At 42.4% G+C, this 21,937-nt stretch overlaps 1 protein-coding gene across 1 annotated transcript in view; it reads right to left on the bottom strand.

Annotated features, from left to right (window-relative positions):
- Positions 1 to 541: 541 nt before the first annotated feature.
- The window catches only part of TASP1 (taspase 1), a 257,842-nt gene continuing 236,446 nt past the window's right edge, over positions 542 to 21,937 (bottom strand). Inside the window, exon 14 of the mRNA XM_008141100.3 lies at positions 542 to 758. Coding sequence (XP_008139322.1) covers positions 666 to 758 — 93 coding nt within the window. The 3' untranslated portion in view covers positions 542 to 665. The remainder of the gene's footprint in view (positions 759 to 21,937) is intronic.

Below are 21,937 nucleotides of genomic sequence, written 5' to 3'. Positions count from 1 at the left end.
GGTTCTGACCTTGATTCTCTGCTAGATTGTTTCACTGAAACCATTCTTTGATAAAGAAAAATGCCCCATATGAGGGATGAAAATAACAGTTTAAGTCACCACAGGATCCACTTAAACTGGTTAACAAATAAAAACACTTTATCACTTATTACTGTTGCTAAATGGAGCACTACCACTGTCAAGTCATTTAAACAAGCAGATTTACCCTTCAATTCAGACACATTACATCAATGACAGTTGGTACCTCTTTACGAAATAAAAAATGTTTCCTGCAACTTTAGGTTTGACTTGTAAACAGTTAAAGCACACATTTTGTAAAGATGATTGACTTATTCCTAGTCTTAGGTTATGCAATATGGGGGAGTTTCTATTTCATCAGGGAGACGCAAGCACTCACACACACACACACACACACACGCACACACATATACACGCATACACACGTACACACACACACACACACTCGTGCACTCAGCCTGCCCGTCCACCAAAGGCCGGCATGTCACTAGCACTCCTGCAGCAGCACTAATGTCACCAGCGGTGTGCGAGGCTGCAATAGGAGTTATATAATGAAGACGATAGGACAGGACATCCAACTTCAGTTAAAAAAACGGAAAGCTCAGGCTCTGAAATGCCCTCAGGTGCTTCATGCTCAGCCTGAAGGTTCAGTTCACTGGGCTCTGCAAGCGGCACACCCCACCTTCGATGGCCACGGACTGTCCTGCCACCGCACCGGGAGGGAGTCTGGAAATGTGAGTCTGCAAAGAGGGAGACAGGAGAATGTTAGAGGTGCCGGCTGTGTCCCCCCAGGTGTGACAGGTGGAGGCAAGACCAGAGCCTCACGGCTCCTCTTCGCCTCTGAGCACCCACAGACGGGGTGGTGGGAACCTTAGGTGCCCAGATTCTGCTTGTGCAGGCCGCTCAGGGCATGTGTACTGAGTATCCCTGTGTGCCAAGTATAGCACTGGCCCCTGGAGTGTCAGAGCGGGCAGCCAGCCAAGGCCCCGACAGCACAGAACTTACAGTGTAGTCAGTCTGTATTCAGAAGAGTAGAGTGCTTTTATTGTTGACACTATTACAGATGTCCCCATTCTTTTTTTTTTTAATCCTCACCCAAGGATATTCTTTCCATTGATTTTCAGAGAGAGTGGAAGAGAGAGAGAAAGACAGAGAGAAACATCAATGTGAGAGAAACACATTGATTGGTTGCCTCCTGCTTGAGCCCCGACCAGGGCCTGGGCCGGGGAGGAGCCTGCAACCGAGGTACGTGCCCTTGACCGAAGGGTCCCAGGTCGACACTATCCACTGAGCCAAACGGGCTAGGGCGAGTCCCTCATTTTCTGTATTCAGAATAGTAGTGTGCTTTTATTGTTGATACTATTACAGATGTCCCCCATTTTCACCCCCTTTGTCCATCTTTACCCAGCCCCCAAGATCAGTAGTGGTTTTTAATGACAACTATATTGATCACATTCCAGTTCCATGAAAACTAATAATTTTGTCGTCTGAGCATTCAGAGCAACTACAAATACCTGGTTCATGTTTATACTTCCAATTTGTTCCTTAAAAGAGCTGAACAGCTTACAAAAAGTCAGATAATTCAACAACCGAAAGTGAGGCAATGAGGAAAAGAAAAAGGAGAGGTTACAAAGCAAGGTGAAGACTGGCATGAGGTTAACACCTAGCCGACTGCTGCTCTGTCTCCCAGCTTTCCAGTAGCCATGACAGGGTGGTTCACATGGCACACAGGATTACACAAACCATGTGCCCAGAGAATAGCTACGCCTACCAGCACGGCCAGGGAGCCATGTGTTTGCGGGGGGCTTCAGATACGGTACGTGGCATGTACAGTGGATGAGCTGTACGACAGTGAGCATGGTTGGATGAGGGCTACATTATGCAGAGGAGGCGGCCCTGAGTGAAGACGTGAGTGTCCCACGAGGGGTCAGGATGGCAGCCAGGAATCCCTTTGTAGATGGTCCTGCTTAATCCAGGGATAGATAAATGTAGGGAATTTCTAAGAACGAGACTGCATATCCTCGGGAATCTTCTCTGTTTCTATAAACAAGCTTTTCCTGAGAACTGAACTGCGGGGAGCTCAGCCCTGGGCAGCCAAACAGGAAGCAAGCATGCACATTTGATGGAAAAACAGGCAACATAGTTGGCTTATAGTTGAGGGTGGACACCACTTTTGAATCTCATTGTGCAATGGTTGATCTGTGTCAGCTCTAGAGTAGCTGACATAGATCAACCATTTGGAAAGTTCTGGAGAATAGGACTGTCCTTTGGGTACTTGGTTTTGGTGTGTACAAGGCAGGCAGCCACCTGGAACCTTCGGGGGCAAGGTTGGTGGACTTGGGGGTGGAGAGCTGGACGAGGCAATCCTGTGGCATCACCTGGGATGCACGTTTCAGTGAGTTCACTTGGCAGGCTCGTGCTGCTGGGAGCTAAATGTGTCCCAGCAGCTGGCCTCATTGTCACGTCCCAGGGCAAACTTGGCTCTCACTGCTTGGATATCTTAGAGCTGAGAAGTCAATATTGAGACAAACTCGTGAATCTTCTGTTCCTTGTGATGCTTCATTAATCTTGTGGGAGGAGCTAGAAGAGGACCTGTTTGATTCTGCTATCTAACAGCCCTTGTCACATTAGGAACAAAAAGCTGAAATCCCATAATTCCCAGGGCTCAGTGTTGATGGGGCCATGTTCATATTTCAGGACATAATTAACATGAGGTGAAAGAGAATTTTTTTGCCTAGGGATCATTCATTAATTTTTTTAAAGGTTCTCCTAAACAAAAAGCTCCCTGAGAGAGTAGAAGCCCCTTAGTCCATTTCACCCCTAATGTCATCTCGTCAGTCCTGAATACAGGCATGCAGCTATGACAGAGGTCAAGAATAAAGCAGAACCTCTGTGGAAAACAGTATGGCGGTTCCTCAAGCAATTAAACATAGAATTATCAGATGATACAACACTTCCACTTCTGAGTATATACCCTAAACATGTGAAAGCAGGAACTCAAAAATATACTCATATACCAATGTTCACAGCAGCATTATTCACAACAGCCAAAAGGTAGAAGCAAACCAAATGTCCATTAGTGTATGAAGAGATAAACAAAATTGTGTAATATGCTAACAATGGAATATTATCCAGCTTGACAAAGGAACAACAGCCTGACACATGCCACAATATGGATAAGCTTTGAAGACATTATGCTAAATGAAATAAATGATACAAAAGTGTAAACATTGTAGGATTCCATTTATATGAGGTACCTAGTAATCAAATTCATAGAGAGAACGTAGAATGCCAGCAGCTGTGGGCAGCAGGGATGAAAAGTCATTGTTTAATGAGCACAGCTTGGGAAGATGAGTAAGTTCGGGAGATGAAGGGCTGTACAACAATGTGAATGGACTAAATGCCACTGGACTGTACACTCAGAAGTGGTTAGAATGATAAAATTTATGTATTATACATTTGCCACATTTTTTAAAATCGTCAACTGAGGGTATGTTTTTATTGATTTGAGAGAGAAAGAGGGAGAGAGAGAGAGGTGACAGAGAAACACTCATCAGCTGCCTCCCATATGACCCTGAGCAGAGACTGAACTCACAGCCCAGGTATGTGCTCTGACTAGAATTGAACCCACACCCTTCTGGTGAAGAGGATGATGGGCCAATCAACTGAGCCACCCAGCCAGGACTTCCACCATTTTTTTAAAAGTAATAAAGCAGAAATAACACTTTCCTACCTGGTCCAGAATAGTTTTCCACAAGATGGCATTAAGAGAAGGGGTCAGCTAGGAATGAATCCAGGATGCAGACCCCAGGGGAGAAACATAAACACTACCAGGTTCTGTTCACAAATAAATTGGAATTTTCTAATCAGGTTAAATTATCTGTCACTAAAAGAGAAGCTCACATGAAAATCCATCCTCATGTTTCCCAAAGGTCCAGGGAGAATCCAGGCACCAGAGGGGACAGAGAATAAATTGTTAAAACAACAAAGAGTGACCATATGTCCAAACAGACGGCCTACAACTTGACCAGAGGGATGTCGGTCTTAAAGCAACTGATTTCTTGCTGACCAGGGAAAAGACCCAGAACTAGGGGGAAGAAAGTCATGTCCCATGAACCAAGGGACTTAATAGCAATCTCTTGAGATTTACAAAAACACAGACGGCCAATCCTAATTTATCTCTAACACTCCCACCCCCATTAAGTTTACAACAAAAGAACATCTAAATAAACTGAACTAAATCACAGTGTCAAGTAGAGTTAGGAAGGAAAAGAAAAAAGGACAGAAAATGATGACAGTGGTCTTGAGACAATAACAGCACCTGGGCAAAATACTTCAAAACTACATTGAGATTTGTATAAAATGAGCTGATTACATAAGACAGAAGTGTTCAACTACACAAACTAGTGGTTAGATTAACTCTTCAGGATTACCCATTCCCTCAATTGTCATCAAGTCAAGAGGTTATTTTGAGATTACAAAACACATTGGCATGGTCTTGGTGCTGAGAGGAGTAAATTGGCTAACCATCCAAATGTCAATGCTTCACCAGTTTCATCCATCAACATGGTCTTCTGACTCATCAAAAAATAAGTGACCTTGGTCTGAAAAGGTTTGAGCCAAGATGTATTTGAAGCTTTCTGTGGAGATTGCAATGGAGCATCAAATTCTATTATAAACACTGGGAGCTGTTTCACAGGCTATTTTACATGAGTGTTTATCTCCAAAATTTCTTTTAGAGAAGTGGGTTTGAATTTCTCTTGAGACTAAAAATAGACCACTTTCTACAATGAACTTATATGTCAGCATTTAAAAGTGCAATAAAGTATTTTACATTGCCTAAGGCCTGTATAGATCCTAGGGTACCCTATAAGCATAAGAACTTAAAAAAGGTGTCTTTGAAGCCATTTAAGTAGCAATGCACTTTCATTGGAATTTACATGAAATAACACATGAAAATTATAGGTAAAAAAAGCAGCAGACTGATCCATTTTGGATAATCTCCCTCCATTTCTTGCTGCATATCTCTTTCATTTATGATTTCAAGTCTCTAATATCCTTTTCTGTTTCTTTCTCAAAGAAATACTTCCTTGACTAGATCCCCTACTCAGTCTAGAAACTCTCATTCTAGCTCCTCGAGCACTCATCTGAGCATGCGATGTAACTGTCTTGATTTTGGTTTGCTTTGAGCTTTTATGTCACTGTAATTGAAAGCCAGCTGGAGGTGGGAGACTGCCCTACCACACATATGTAGTCCCTGAACCTGTCACAGTGCTTGACACAAAAGGCTAGACATGCTCAGAGTGGCTGAGTGACAAAAATATACCTTCCAAGGCTATGTTTATGAACACACAAAGAATCTCAAATGTTTTAGCTAGTGCGACCAGTCAGTTTAGCTAAAAAGTTAATCATACTAGTTTGTCATATAAATATTTTTTTATTTTTTTAAATAAATCTTTATTGTTCAGATTATTACAGGTGTTCCTCTTTTTTTTCCCCCCATACTTCCCCTCCACCTGATTCCCCACCCCACCCATGCCCTCACCCCCCACCACTGTCTTTATCCATAGGTGTAAGACCTTTGTCCAATCTCTTCTCACACCGTTCAGACCCCCTTCCCCCTGAGAGTTGTCAGTCCACTCCCTTTCTATGTCCCTGATTCCATTATATTCACCAGTCCATTCTGTTCTTCAGACTTTTTATTCACTTGCTTTTTAGATTCACTCGTTGGTAGGTATGTATTTGATGTCTTTTTGTTGTTCATAATTTTTATCTTTACCTTTTTTTTCTTCTTCCTCTTCTTAAAGAATACCCTTCAGCATTTCATGTAATCCTGGTTTGGCGGTGATGAACTCCTTTAGCTTTTTCTTATCTGTGAAGCTCTTTATCTGACCTTCAATTCTGAATGATAGCTTTGCTGGGTAGAGTAATCTTGGTTGTAGGTTCTTGCCGTTCATCACTTTGAATATTTCTTGCCACTCCCTTCTGGTCTGCATAGTTTCTGTTGAGAAATTAGCTGACAGTCATATGGGTACTCCCTTGTAGGGAACTAACTGTTTTTCTCTTGCTGCTTTCAAGATTCTCTCTTTGTCTTTTGCCCTTGGCATTTTGATTATGATGTGTCTTGGTGTGGTCCTCTTTGGATTTCTCTTGTTTGGAGTTCTGTGCGCTTCCTAAACCTGTAAGTCTATTTCTTTCACCAGGTGGGGAAAGTTTTCTGTCATTATTTCTTCTAATAGGTTTTCAGTATCTTGCTCTCTCTCACCCCAAAAATTCGGATGTTGGTACGCTTAAAGTTGTCCCAGAGGCTCCTTCCATTATCTTCATATTTTTTAATCTTTTTTTCTTTTTGGTTGGGTGTTTTTGGTTTCCTCATATTTTTTTTTCTCTGGTTAGGTGTTTTTTGTTTCCTCATATTTCAGATCTTTGGTTTGTTTCTTGGGGTACATTGATCTACAGATGAGTTTCTGTATATTCTTTATTTCAGACAGTGTATGCTTAATTTCTGACTGGTCCTTTTCCTTTTTTTTTTTTTACATTCTCATTGAGGTCGTTAAAGTCCTCATCAAGTTTCTCCACAGTTTTTAGAAGATTCTTGAGTAACCTTATAAATGTGGTTTTGAACTCTATATCGTCCCGTAGTTCACTTTCCTCCATTTCTTTCATTCGTGACATGTTTCTGTGCCTCCGCATTTTGGCTGCTTCCCTGTGTTGATGGAGCGGCTTTGTGTTGTAGGTGACCTATAGGGCCAGTAGCTCAGCCTCCCCAATCACCTGAGGTGGACGGTCTTGGTGCACCCCTTTATGAGCTGAGTGCAAAGTCTTGGTGTAGTTAAGCCTTGGTTGCTGTTGGTACCCTGAAAGGAATTGTCCTCCAGGCCAATTGGCTGTGGGGACCCGCTGTGTTTATAACTGCTGCGCTGGAGACACGCTTCTGGTGCAGGACTTGTTTCAATGGGGCTTTGGTGCTCTCTGAGTCTGCCTCCTGACTGTGTCACTTATGGATGTAAGGAGTTGAGGTCTGTGTCTCACACTGACCACTAGGTTCACTGGCTTCTGGATCTCCAATGGGGTGCAGGTCAGCTACTGTCTGAGGCCACCCTGTAGCCTCAGACTGGAGAATTCCAGTCTTCTCCTCCCTGCTTGGGATTTGGATATTTTGGAGCTGTCTGAACTGGTTGCTAGGTTAAGCAGCACTCCATTCATATGCCAAAGCCACTACTTGGAGCTTGGGTGAGTTTGTAAGTTGTGCAGGGCAGGGTCTCAGGGCGTCACTAGGCTAGGGCGTGGCAAACAGCAATGGCTGGGAGCCAGCCTTCCCGCGTCTCCAACCGCGACCCCGCGTCTTGCGCCCCAGCGCTGCAAACAACCACTCCTCCACACAGCTCTGCAAGCAAGCCACCCTCACTTTCCGACCCGATGGCAAACAGTCCAGAGACAGAGAGGCATCGAGGATGCTTCTCCCTGTAGGAGTCTGGGTCCCGCGCGTTTCCCCTTCGGTTTGAAGAAAGCAATGCCTGCTGCCAGCTGGGATCCGCCTCCAGCCTGTATCTCGCATGCGCGCACATGCCCCGGTACCTCAGTTTTTTCAGCGTTGGTGTCCTGAACGGTCCTCTCTGTTTCCGTCTAGTTGTGGAGCCTCCTTTCAGCCAGCCCTCCCGTGGCTCTGGGTGATAGAGGCTCTGTCCTTTAGTTGTAGCTCTGAAATTGTTGTGCACGGCCGCAGATTAGGTGTTCACCTACGCCGCCATTTTGGGTTCTCTCATTCATATAAATATTTTTTAAGATTAAAAAAATATATAGACTGATTGAATGGAAGAAAATATTTGCCAATGATACCTCTGATAAGGAGTTAATATCCAAATTTTATAAAGAACTCAACACCAAGAAAAAAAGCAATGCAATTAAATAACAGGCAGAGGACCTGAAGAGAGACATTTCCAAAGACATGTGAAAAGATGCTTAATGTCACTAATCATCAGAGAAATCAAATTAAAACCACAATGAAATATCATCTCATACCTGGTAAACAGCTATCATCAACAAATCAACAAACAAGTGTTGGTGAGGATGTGGAGAAAAGGGAGCTCTCGTACACTGTTTTTGGGAATGCAGATTGGTACAGCCACTGTGGAAAGCAGTATGGATCCTCAAATAATTAACCATGGAACTGCCTTGTGACCTAGTGATTCCACTTCTGGGAATACATCCAAAGAAACCCAAAACACTAATTCAAAAGTATGTATGCACCCCTATATTCATTGCAGCGTTATTTATAATAGCCAATATATGGAACCAACCAAATAAACGATTAGCTAAAGAAATTTGGTACATATGTACAATGGAATATTACTCAGCCATAAAAAAAGAATGAGATATTACCATTTGCAACAGTATGAATGGACCTAGAGGGCATTATCTATATATATAAAAAGAGATAATATGCAAATTAGGCCAGGATGCCATAATGGGTCACGACCAGACAGGAGGAGGTTGCATGCGCAGGTGAGGCCCTGAGTGAAGACGGAGACAGAGAGAGGGGGGCCCGCCGACCCCTGGAGCTGGAGCAGACAAGGACAGGGACACGGGGGCCGGAGCAGACATGGACAGGGCCAGGGGGGCTGGCCCACAGCTTCTGTGACCGAGCACAGGCTGGGAGAGGAGAGGGCGAGCACGCCCGCAGCCTCCGTGGCCTATCGCAGGCCCAGAGAGGAAAGGGTGGGCCTGCCTGCAGCTTCCCCAGCCAATCGCAGGCCCAGAGAGGAAAGGGCGGGCCTGCCCGCAGCCTTCGTGGCTGAGCACAGGCCTGGAGTAAAACATTGACAGCAAGTCCTTTCAGTATAATTGAGGCATTAGAGGCCCACAGAATGATCACTTCCTTTTCTATGAAACACATAACTCTGACACTATTTACAATTAAATAAGTTCCATATACTTTGACATTTTATAGCCCTGGAAAGTTACATATAACTCAGCAAAGTGAGAAGATGAAAAGAATTTTTAGGCTTCTAAAGATGTAACTAATTTCTGTCTAGAAGACACACCAATTTAAAAAGTGATGGTTTCATTGTCCTATAGGACATTAGCCAGATTGTATCTAATTTAGCAGTTTTACTTCAGGCTTTCATCTTTGGCAATCTCCTTTGAATAGCATTATCATCCTGCCAGTCCCTTCACTGAGTTAAACAGAACTTTTGCATCTGCTATTATGTATTTGAATAAGAATTATGTATTTAACACATGCAAAATTTTGTTTTGACACAATAAAACAAAAGATCATTTGATTCTTCCCTGGAACACAGAAAGCACAAACTTGAATCATTGGTGTGGCTTAGGCTAATTTTCCAAATATTGTTAATAAAATTCATGTAGAGTTCTTCACAGAGCCAAGAATTCTCTCTTTCAGGCCTACATATTCAGCATCTCCAAGGAGGAGGCCTGTTATTCTGTGTTTTGTTTTGTTTTGCTTTTTAATACTCACCAGAGGATATTTTTTCACTGCTTTTTAGAGACAGTAGACCGGAGGGGGAGAGGAAGGGACAGAGAGAGGGAGAGAGAGAGGGAGAGGGAGAGAGAGAGGGAGAAGGAGAGGGAGAAGGCCTGCTCGCGGCCTCTGCGCGTAAGCTGCAGAGGAAACACCTTTTCTGACCACTCACTGGCTAAGCTCCCCATATGCTACTCACAGTGTTCTTGGTAACTTGCCTAATGAGAATCTAAGAAGATGATCTGGGATTTTTCCACCTCACTCCTGGAGGAAAAAATGAAGGTCCTCTGCTGGAGGGGCTAAGAAATGTCATATCCTGCCCTAGCCGGTTTGGCTCAGTGGATAGAGCCACGGCCTGCAGACCGCAGGGTCCGGGTTTGATTCTGATCAAGGGCATGTACCTAGGTTGCAGGCTCCTCCCTGGCTGGGGCCCAGGTCAGGGCTCATGCAGGAGGCAGCCAATCGCAGTGTCCCTCTCACATTGATGTTTCTGTCTTTCCCTCTCTCTTCCATGCTCTCTAAAAATCAATGTAAAAATATCCTCAGGTGAGGATTAAAAAAAGAAAGAAATGTCATATCCTATGGAAGACACATCTTGAAAATGCCTAAAGAAAGTTGTCATTCTTTCGTGGTGAAGGGACTGGAGTCCATGTTGATGAAAACACCTTGGCGACTGCAGTGGCAGGCAGTGGCAGTAGCAGCAGGGTGATGGGGACGGCGCCTTCCCCTGATCAGCCAGGTCGCCTCTTGCAGAGAGGACATCCACTGAGGGCTGTAGGACATCCACTGAGGGCTCCCGGACTGTGAGAGGGGGCAGGGTGGGCTGAGGAACACCCCCTCCCAGTGCATGAATTTCATGCACCAGGCCTCTAGTACTAAATGAAATAAGTCAGACAGAGAAAGACAAATACCATATGATTTCACTTATATGTGGAATCTATTTTTTAATTTATTTTTTTATTTTTTCCAGCTTTATTGAAATATAATTGATACATATTATTTTTTTTTCCTTTTTATTGAATTTATTAGGGTGACACTGGTTAACAAAATTATACAGGTTTCAGGTGCATAATTCCACAACACATCATTTGTACACTGTATTGTGTGTTCACCACCCCAAGTAAAGTCTCCTTCTAAAGAACAAAATAAACAAAATTGAAATAGACTAATAGATACAGAGCACAGACTGATGGTTGCCATAGGGAAGTGGGCTTGGGGGACTGGGTGAAAAAGGTAAAGGGATTAAGAACTACAATGATAGTTACAAAATAATCACAGGGATGTAAAGTACAGCATAGGGAGTATAGTAAATGATATTGTAATAACTATGTATGGTGCCAGGTGGGAACTGGAAATATTTGGGGGAGTGCTTTGTGAAATGTGCAATTGTCTGAGTACTATGCTGTACACCTGAAACTAATACAAACTACTATTGAATGTAAACTGTAATTGAAAAATAAAATATAATAAAAAGTACAGACTGACTAAACTTTTCCACTTTTCAAATGACTGCATTGTTAGAATGGGAATGAAACTAGATTTCTCACGTTAACAGGTCCAATGGAACCCAATGGCCTGCTGGTTATACTCCCTTCTTTCTTGCTAATTCCCCGAGTGGCACAGGAAGGTCTTTGAGGTTAACACTCATTGTATAATAACATATTTGTCCTGAAGATTTAAAAATGAGGTTAAAGGAAGAAAAATTGATATAAAAACTATATAATTGCTTGATGTTCTAATCATAATCTTAGTAGTAGCTGAGACTTCCCATCATTCATACTCACATCTTTAAATCTTTTAAGACCACCTTACTGACTGCTCTTTTGTGGTTTCTAGGGAAACTACAAGCACACAATTTTAAAAGTCTCAAAGCCTTTATTTAGTGGTTATATTTTAATTAATCTTTCCACTCTTAGGAAAGTTGCTTGAGATCTGCCACAAGAGTCAAGAAAAGATCCTCTCAAACAAGTTATTATCCTCTTTTGGTGGGGTCAGGAAAATAAAATCTAGACAGATACACTACAAAAAAAGCTTCTGGAAATATTTTATTCACTGGTTTCATAATTCTGAAGGTTTGGTTTTCTAGTTTTATTTTTATTATTTTAAAATATTTTTAGATTATTTTTTAATTTTTATTCAGTTATAGTTGACATATAATATTATATTAATTTCAGATGTGCAACGTAGTAATTAGACATTTATGTACCTTACAAAGTAATCACCCAAATAACTCTGGCACCATACATACTTATTACAATATTATTGACTATGTTCCCTATACTGTACTTTGCATCCCGTGGTTTTCTATTTTTAAAAAATAGAGAGAGCTTGGAGCAAGATGATATTACAGTCAAAGCAACACATGCTTTTACAGATAGAACAAAGGACATCAGAAAAGCACTTTTACTTCCTAAGAAATAGCATTTCAAAACAGAGCAGAGGTGTTTTCATCAGCAGTGGCTAAAAAAGTTCACTCATTTGTGGGATATAAAACTGAAACTCATGAACACAAACAGCAGTGTGGTGGTTGTCAAAGGGGAGGGGGTCCTAATAAAAGGTGACAGGAGAAGATTTGACTTTGGGTGGTAAGGCACACGGTATAATATACACATCTTGTAACATAGAAACCCACACCTGAAATCTGTATGTTCATGTTGACCAATGTCACCCCAATCAATTTAATAAACAAATATTTTTAAAGTACATGTAGCATGCAACATATCATGTCTAATTTTTAAAAATATATTTTATTGATTTTTTACAGAGAGGAAGGGAGAGGGATAGAGAGTTAGAAACATCGATGAGAGAGAAACATGGATTCAGCTGCCTCCTGCACACCCCCTACGGGGATGTGCCCACAACCAAGGTACATGCCCTTGATCAGGATCGAACCTGGGACCCTTCAGTCCCCAGGCCAACGCTCTATCCACTGAGCCAAACCGGCTAGGGCTATCATGTCTAATTTTAAAATTAATTTACAGAGGTAGTTTATCATAATGGTTATGTGCGTGGTTTAGAAAAATAAGTCTCCAAAAGCAGCCAACTGCTTTCCTCCCCATCATTTTTGTGCTGCTAAAAAAGGAGTTTTGTTAGAAGAGAGATAGTAAGCTAATAAAGAGAGAGCATGGTTTAGGGCAGTGGTCGGCAAACTGCGGCTCGCGAGCCACATGCAGGCTCTTTGGCCCCTTGAGTGTGGCTCTTCCACAAAATACCACGTGCAGGCATGCACGTACAGTGCGACTGAAACTTCATGGCCCATGTGCAGAAGTCGGTTTTCGGCTCTCAAAAGAAATTTCAATCGTTGTACTGTTGATATTTGGTTCTGTTGACTAATGAGTTTGCCGACCACTGGTTTAGGGGGACAAAGGGATGGAAAGGGAAGGTATGGCATCTTCCTTCTTCATTCATATCAGCCAAAGGCCAATTCTATGCTAAAAAGAGACAGCACAAAAGAGGTAGCAATACAATAATTGTGTAAGAACTACTCTTAAAACTGTCAATGCACAAGAAACTGTACATCTGACTCGGTTGATTTACTAGCACTGCTTTGGATGACTAATCTGTAGGTTAACCAGTTTTAAATTAGATACAGTATCTGTAGGATGAGTTAGCACCTTTTGGATCAACACAAAATAAATATTGCTGCCAGTTAATAAAGTTTGCTGAAGATCAATTTGACTAATTAGCAGAAAGTTCCCTGGTCAAAGATATTTGGGTGTTAGGATAGTGCATTAGTTGGCTAGGACTTTCATAACAAAATGCCTCAGACTGGGTGGCTTAAATAGCAAAGATTTGTTTTCCCACAGTTCTGGAGGCTGGAAGTCCAAGGTCAGGGTATCAGTACATTTGGTTTCTTCTGAGGCCTCTCTCCTTGGCTCACAGATGGCCTTTTCTCTGTGCACCCACATTCCTGGGGTCTCCTCCTCTTATATGGGCGTAGTCCTATTAGATTAGGGCCCCATTCTTATGACCTCATTTATCTTAATCGCCTCTTTAGAGGCCCATCTCCAAATAGTCACATTGCGGGTGAGGCCTTCAAGATACGAATTTGGGGAAAACCGTTCATTCCATAAGTGACTTTATGATGCCCTTAAAATGATACAGAGTAAAATCCAACAGTGCCCCAGATGTTTTGGTCACCTTCAGTCCTCTGAGCTGAAATGCCCTCTCCCCTTCTCCATTCTCCTTGTTGTTTCTCAGCCACATTCTCCTGCTTCAGGGTCACAACACATGCTGTTCTCCTCCGGAAAGCTCTTCCACCCAACGTCCACCTGGCTCTCTTGTTTACTTCTGTCTGATCTTTACTGAACAGCCACCTTCCAGGCAGGTTAAACAGTCCACTCACCTGAATTCTACTACCCTCTCTCCTGTGTCGTTACCACTATCTAACCAACCACCCATCTGTTTTGTGTCTTTATCTTATTCATTGTTTGTCTCCCCCCCCATGCACAAAAATTCCACAGGGTTGGGGAGTTTTATCTGTTTGCTCACTGTTTTCCCTTAGGACCTAAAAGATAGCCTGACCATGTGAGGAACTCTGTATCTTTATTAAAGGACTAGAGGCCCAGTGCATGAAATTCATGCACTCGGGGAGGGGGGGGGGTCCCTCATCTCAGCCTGTGCCCTCTTTCAGTCCCGGAGCCTTCGGGAGATGTCCGACTGCCAGCTTAGGCCCACGGGGAGCAGGCTTAAGCAGGCAGTTGGACATCCTTAGCACTGCCGCAGAGACAGGAGAGGCTCCCACCACCGCCGCTGCGCTCACCAGCCGTGAGCCCGGTTTCTGGCTAAGCGGCGCTCCCCCTGTGGGAGCACACTGACCACTAGGGGACAGCTCCTGTGTTGAGCATCTGTCCCCCCAGGTCAGTGCGCATCATAGCTACTGGTAGTTCAGCCGTTCGGTCAATTTGCATATTAACCTTATATTATACTAGAGGCCTGGTGCATGAAAATTCATGCACTGGAGAGGGGGTCCCTCAATCCGGCCTGCCCCCTCTCACAGTCCGGGAGCCCTCAGGGGTGGGAGGCGACCCGGTGATCAGGGGAAGGCAATGCCCCCATCACACCTCTGCTACTGCCACTGCTGATAGCGCAAGCCTCGGCCGGCCCTGGTTACCTGAGCCTCGGGTGGCCCTGGGCAGCTAGGCAGCTGCCATCTGAGGTGTGCCTGCGCCTCGGGCCGGCCCTGGGCGGATGCGGGGCTGAGGGGACTGGAGGACTCCAGAGGCAGGCGCGTGAAGCCTGCTGCCCTGGTGGGGCTGAGGGGACTGGACACTGCCATCTTGTGGCTGTGGGTGCCACCATCTTTGAGGGCATGGCAGTCAATTAGCATATTCCCTCCTTATTGACTGTGGGCACCACCATCTTTGCAATGGTGTGAGGGTCAATTAGCATATTCCCTCTATTAGATAGGATAGGATTTCTTTTTAAATGAGGGCTGGGAAATGAAAGAGAACAAACTGCAAATTGGGCATTTCTTATTTCTTAATTTTTAGTTTTTTTATTCTAGTTTATAAATTTGTTATAAATTTTTGAAGAGACTTGTACAAATAAAGCAATCAAAATGATACTGAAGTTATGGACCTTAAAACTCTGGGGAAAAAAGAAGCCTACTTTATTTCCCACAACTGACACTGTCTGGTCATTTACCCTCCACAACAACTGCACACGCGCTCCCCTTCTTCAGAGAGAGCTCATCGGACATGGGCAGCCCAGACAGTGGTCAGCGGGGGCTGTGTGCCTCTGTTTGTTGTGCTGCAGTAATGAATTCTGACGAATTCAGCACAAGGAGGAGCCTGGGAAAGCCCAGGGCAACCCTGCTCACAGGGGCATTTTCCCTTCTGGAAAGCAGGGTGCCAGGCTGGTGAAAGGCGGTGCCTTCGGCTCAATTTCACAAGGTTATGGGCATTTGAAGAGTCAGGCATTCCTTCTCCCTTCTCATGCTAATTCTGCCTTGTTCTTCAAATTGCTAAGTCCCAGGTAACATTTTTTTTTTTTAGATCTACTAATAGTGTCACACGGACCTTTTTAGTATAGTACAGAATAATGTATATATTTTGTAGGATGAAGATACATCAACTACGGGCTGAGCTTATCATCCGGATCCATCATCACTGTGCTTCTCGGGGAACGTCAGTTTGGGACTGTGAGGTGGCACTGTGGGCTGAGCACATCTCTCGTCCCTGCACAGTGAATTCTTACCTGATGTCATAATAGTCACTCTCCTTTTCCTTTTACTGGCACGAACGTGATAGACCTTAAATGACCCACTCCCGAGAGAAGGGCTGGGGAAGTGTGTCTGGTTGGTTTTTATTGCTTTGTTTCTATTATAGGCTTCTTTTTTTCCTTAATGAGTTGAGTCAGGAGACACCCCACCTCCACCCCACCACCCCATCCTTTTCCCAGAAGTGCCCTGCCCACTGCTTTCAAGACCTGTCTTTCAAGGAGACACAACTTGTGAATAAGTATATTCTGAGTACTCGTGTACAACATTAAACCTTGGAATGTAGTTTACTGCTCTAAAAATAGTTTGGTCTTCAGACTTCATCCTGAAAGCAGAGGTACTCACATAATTGCCAGTTTCATATGAACCTGCTTAACACAGCTCAGAATAATGTGCATATTTTATAGACTAAAACCCCATTTAACTATAGGTCAAGAGATCCGGGTGCTCATCCCCATGCCTGCGTGATGCTGGGTGAATCAGGCAAAGCCTCAGAGCTGTAAAATGTGGACTCAGGGTCACATGGTCTCTAGAGTAGCCTCTCAGAGCTGTAAAAGTTTTCTGTGCTGGGTTCATGGAGTTTTGTGTACATAATATTGCTAATGAATCAAAAAACAAGTATTTTACTTCTGTTCTCTCAATGCTTTCAACTGAAAGTAATAAACTGGCCAGAGCAATTTGAAGATGTGATTCCTAAGCTCAACCTAACAAATCAGAAATATCAACAGAATGAGGAATTAATACCACATGTTAGTCATTTCACTGTATGTCGCCCCTGCCTCGTTTTCCACATTCAAAACAACGATGCCGTAAAAGATCCATTGGCAAAGTTGGACAAAACACAATGAGAGCATTATGGTAAGTTTCACTATTAGAACTGAAACAAGCTGCATAGAGGGAAAAGCTCTATTGTTCTCACATATAAATATCATGTCCAAGGAGCCTTAAAATGAGATTAAAATGTTGTCTGATGAGAACAGCATGTTGCATTCTCTTGGCAACTTTTGTCACTTCTTTTACCATGCAAAGCACACCACACTTCAGAGGCAACATCAGACAAGATCGCCCTCCTATATTTAGCTCAAAAGCCCAGCGAAGGCATCCACAGAAACATGGCAATCCCCTCAGTAGCTCTCATACCACCACTCACATGGAGAGTTATCATGAAGATTCCATTTTACTAAAGGTGATAAAAGCTCTCCACTATTTAGCAAATATTTATTCTGCACTTACGATGAGAGAACGGAAATATGAAACACACATGGACCTTGCTCTGAAGGCAATTATGTTTTTTGTATGATGTGGAAAATAGTTCCTTGTGAAATCTTAATAAAAATACCAAATCCCTATATTTGCATCCTGGTTTAGTTTCCATAGTGATTTTGCATCAAGTTCTTCAAAATACCATGTCAGGTAGAAAGATGTATACCACACGTATTTTTCAAGTGAAAAAAAGAGCAAGACTCAGCATGGTTATGTGGTTGCTTACCATCACAGAGGAAGTGGAAAAACTGAGACTTGAATGAAAGCCTCAGGACTCCAAATTTAGAGCTCTCTCTACTCCCACAAAGCCTTACCGTGGAGGAGTCTAAATCTAGCTCTGTTAAGACACTCACCTTTCACTGTAGGAGGCTTAGGACTAAGTAGTTTTTCAGGTTGAAATAAGGATTGCTCAGAAAAGCTATTACCACAAATTTTACCAACAAATTTCAGGATGATTCTGGGATTCAGAGAATTGGGTTTGAGCCCTAACTCTGCTGCTAGTCTCTAGACTGGATAGTTATTAGCTCTCTGAACTTTAGCATCTTTATAGATAAAAGTGAAAAATTCGACTCAATTATATTCAGGGTTTATTTCTGATTCTAATATTCTATACAGTTCTGTTTTCCAAAGACCCTCTAAATTTTGTTTAAATAAGTTTTTTTTTTCTCAAAAAACCCACGTCTAAATTTTCTTAGAATCAGGTTGTAGATTTTTAAATATCCCTTCTAAGAATTAAAATACCAATTGGTCCTAGGACTTTGTGTTACCTTCTCCTTAGACCTGGCTTAACATTAAGAGTGGAGTTCTTAGAGGGAGGTAGGACCACCTATTGAGACCTACCACAGGGTAGCTGATGATAGGTCCAGCAGGCTGGGTTTCCACCCCATCCTGCCCCACTTCCCACACTCACCCCCTGGATTTGTACCTCATCTATGAAGGAACAAAGCCTGTCCCTAGGCTACCTCTCACATGAGAAGGTAGGCAGGCAGAGAGAAAAGTTGGTAGGTATGCTACCATATGTCACGCGGAAATACATATCTGATAACATAATTTTAATGGTACATATTGAGATTGTAAGGACCTCTTATACTCTTTCCTCTGATTTCTAAAATTTTCTTCACTCTTCTTTTTCAAATGTCCTCAGAGAAACATATACTACTTTTATATTAGAAACTGATGTTAAAAGAAGACTAAATCAGTATAGGCCATTCCAGGTATTCCATGCATTCATAATTGTATATAAAAAAATCATGGTTGTAAAAACAGAATATACCAAAATGTTAACTATAGTTATTGTGAGGGAGCTCACTGCATTCCGGAAGGATTCATTCAGGGTCTGGATTAAAATTGTTTTCTTTCTGTCATTTTCCTATATTTCCTTAATTACATAGCAGGGAGATTTAATGAGTATTTAATGCAACAACATAATCTATTAAAAAATTACTCTATTCCTTTTCTTACTGTCCTAGAGCCATTTGGAAGGCATGCCTGTGTCCCCACTCTACTCCCTAGCACTGGTAAAAACAAATGAACTCAGCAACAGCGTATGGTCAGTTGGATAACTCTCTTCTCCTTGAAACACCTTCTTCCCTTGGTTTCCAGGACCCCACACTCACCTGGCTCTCCTTAATTCCTTTGCAAGTCCTTCCTCATTTCCCCAACTTACACACACGGAGTTTCCCTGGACTCAGGTGTATTTTCTTTTGATCGTGTTCACTTTCTTGGTGATCTCATCCAGTCTCGTAGTTTTAAAAAAAGCATTATATTCTGAGACTCCTAAATATACCTCTCCAGTTTAGGCCTCTCCAGAGGAATTCAGATAGTCTGTCCAGAATCTTAGCTCTACCTCTTTGTAGCTGTATGAACTTATATAAGTAACTTAATATCTCAGATATTTCTTCTCGGAGGGGGGCTAACGGTGGCAGGAGGTGCTTGAGCTATGAGGAGAAGATTTAGCTGAGCAATGAAGACCCAGGTGCAGCTGCCCCCAATCCCTGCACGGAGGATAGGGTTTACCCTCCATTCTGTAAGGGGAGGCTCTGGGCCAGTTTCCTCAATGAAAGGCAGCCCAGTGGCCTCTTCTTGCAGAACCTGGTGGGAAAGTCTCAGCAGCCTGATGATTTGTACTGGGTGAAAATCCAAAATATCAGTTACAATCTTCTGTTTGGTAAGCTGCCAGATAACACGGATTTCACTACAGCTTGAAAAGAGCATCTTGTATTTGAAAAGAAATGAAAAGCTAATGTTTAAACTAACTTAGAGAGTGAAACTACTATTTGTGTAATGGACTATTTCCTGAGAATTTCAGCTGATCTGTCAGTGAGGAATTTTGAAGGGGTAAAAATAAAACCACCAACAAACGCTTTGAAGAAAGTGCTCCTTGTCAAAACCATCTGCTCCTGACATCTTACTAATATCAGACCACTGAAACAACAGGCTGTGAAAGCCCTGAGACCTAGAGAGCAGCATCGCCCAAGCTGACTTGTGCTGGATCCTGGAAGATGATCCTGAAGAAGGGAGCATGACCAAATTGTCAGGGAAATGCTGCAACTTAAATTGTGTGGCCCCAGCCCACGCTTCTTGGAGCCAGACAGGCACGTGAGAACGTAAGTTCAGACATCCTTCAGGAAGGAAACCTGAATGACTCTTTAAACTAGCTCATCCCAATATCAATGAATGCCTTCCTTGAATTCCAGATGCACCCAGAAGTATTATCAAAAGGCTGCTGAGATTTCCCTTTTATTCCACTCTACCGCTGACATCTGTTTCCTTTGCTGGTTCTTCCTCACCTTCTCAACAACTAAATGTTAGGGTGCCCCAAGACCCAATCAATGTTGGACTACTTTTCCTTAGCATGTTTTGTAGAAATGATTTAGACATACAATGAAGCATCTGGTTGCATTGGGAAAAAAAACAGTAAAGAATAACTCTCCATACGTACACCCTCCTTCCAGTTACCACTCTAGTTCTTTACTTCCATTTACAGCAAAGTTCTTTAAAAGACCTGTCTGTACTTGTTACCTCAAATTCCTTCCTTCCATTCTCTCCTTAAACCCCCTACAATCAGGTTTCCTCCTTACTACTCCACTGGTCTATGCTCAGACCTAATTTCATAGGATCTGATAAAGTTGATGACCCTCTTCTCCTTGAAATAGTTTGAAAAATGACAACTTCATTTTCCCAATTGTTTTTTCTCCTCAGTCTCTAAGACACCACACTCATCTGGTTCTCCACCAACCTCTATGGCCATTTCTCAGTGTTCCTTTCTGGTTCCTCCTCATCTCCTCAACTTATACTATAAACACAGGAGTTCCACAGGACTCTTTTCTGTGTTCACTCCCTTGGTGATCTCAACAAGCTTTGTAGTTTTAAAAAGCATTTATATATTGAAATTCCCAAATATACATCTGTAGCTTAGTCTTCTCTCCTGGCACATATAGTCAACTACCTACCAGGCATCTCCATTTGATTCTTAACATGCATCTCAAAATTAGCATGTCCAAAACTCAGCTCTTTCTACTTCCCCTCAAGCTTTCTTCCTCCCCCTCTCCTCCTCCTCACCCCAGCATATGGCAACTTCATTTTTCCAACTGTTTAGGACAAAATCTTAGGAGCTACCATTGCCTTCTCTATTTCCCCTCATACTTCTATCCAATCTATCAGCAAATCCCATGGTTCTACTTTAAAACATACACAGAAGCTGGTTCTCACCATCAGTACAGCTAACACTCCAGTTCAAGTCATTATCATCACTCACATGAGTAATACAACCTTAATTCTAGTTCTAGGTAAAATGAGTTTGGTTTAATAGCTAACATCTCAAAGGCAAAGAATTAAGGCATCTTTCCTGGTCAATCATTATCAATCACTGTAATAAATCCCTGATTAGCTCTAATACCAGTTAGCTGATGTTAGAACGTAGGCATTTCTGTCATCTTTAGTGGTGAAACTCTTATTTGTATTTATTTCTTTTTTTCCCTCAAATATGGTCTACTGAACAAAAAAATAAATTGCTGGATTCAGGAACTTGTTATACCTAAGAGCATCACCTTAAACAACAGGTTTTCCTGTCTGACCATGGGGCTTTGGAAGTTTGTAGATAATTCAGATGGAAGTATGTTTTAGTCAGGGGCTACTGGGGCTTATTACTGCCTATTAAGAGCTTGTTTGGCCAAGATCTTCCATTTTTTTCTCCTAAAAAAACTCACCATAAACATTTTTAATGGAGCAGTATAGTTGGCAGGTCCTAACTTTCAAAAATTCACCATAATATACACAAGAGCTAACAGTAGAAGAAATCAGGGGATTATTGTTTTTTTCATGTTACAGGAACCACATTTAAAATAACATTAATTTTCTACTCAGGTTAAAAAAAAAATCTGGTTCCAAGTACTGTGAACATCTCCTAATAGCAAAGTGTTAATACTACCCTCATCCTAAGTTAAGTTTCTTTTTACCCCTTCAACACTACAGCAGACAGTGTAGTCCAAACATGTACAGTACAGTGATGACAGCTCAAGAGCATAAAAGTAAATCGACAGTACCCACCACTTATTATATCCAGAAGTATTTGAAAGAAATGTAAATAGAGTAGCTCAACTGTATCCAAATGTCTCAATTAGTTATTACTAAAATGTTAAATTTCACCAATTTAAGCACTGTTTTACTTACAAGACATCAAAGTCATACACTGTAACTATCATAAATGAATTTTAATCCTTAGGATTAGACAGAATAGACATTCCAAGATGAAGGCGTTTAAAAAGACAGAAACTATATTATTTGAATGAATGGTAGTATTCTAGCAGACAGACATTGCTTTACATTCAAACGCCACAACTTGGATCAGCCTCAAATGCCTGGTGAAGCAGGCCAGGTCTAGGGCTGCTAAAGTGGAGTGTGTGGCCCCACTGAACAGGGAGGCTACCACTTGGTTCCAGCCAATCACTGCA

This window comes from Eptesicus fuscus, chromosome 12 (assembly GCF_027574615.1).
Source record: "Eptesicus fuscus isolate TK198812 chromosome 12, DD_ASM_mEF_20220401, whole genome shotgun sequence".
Lineage (NCBI taxonomy): Eukaryota > Metazoa > Chordata > Mammalia > Chiroptera > Vespertilionidae > Eptesicus > Eptesicus fuscus.
The sequence above is the reverse complement of the archived record's forward strand: the minus strand, read 5'-3'. Positions and strand labels throughout refer to the sequence as shown.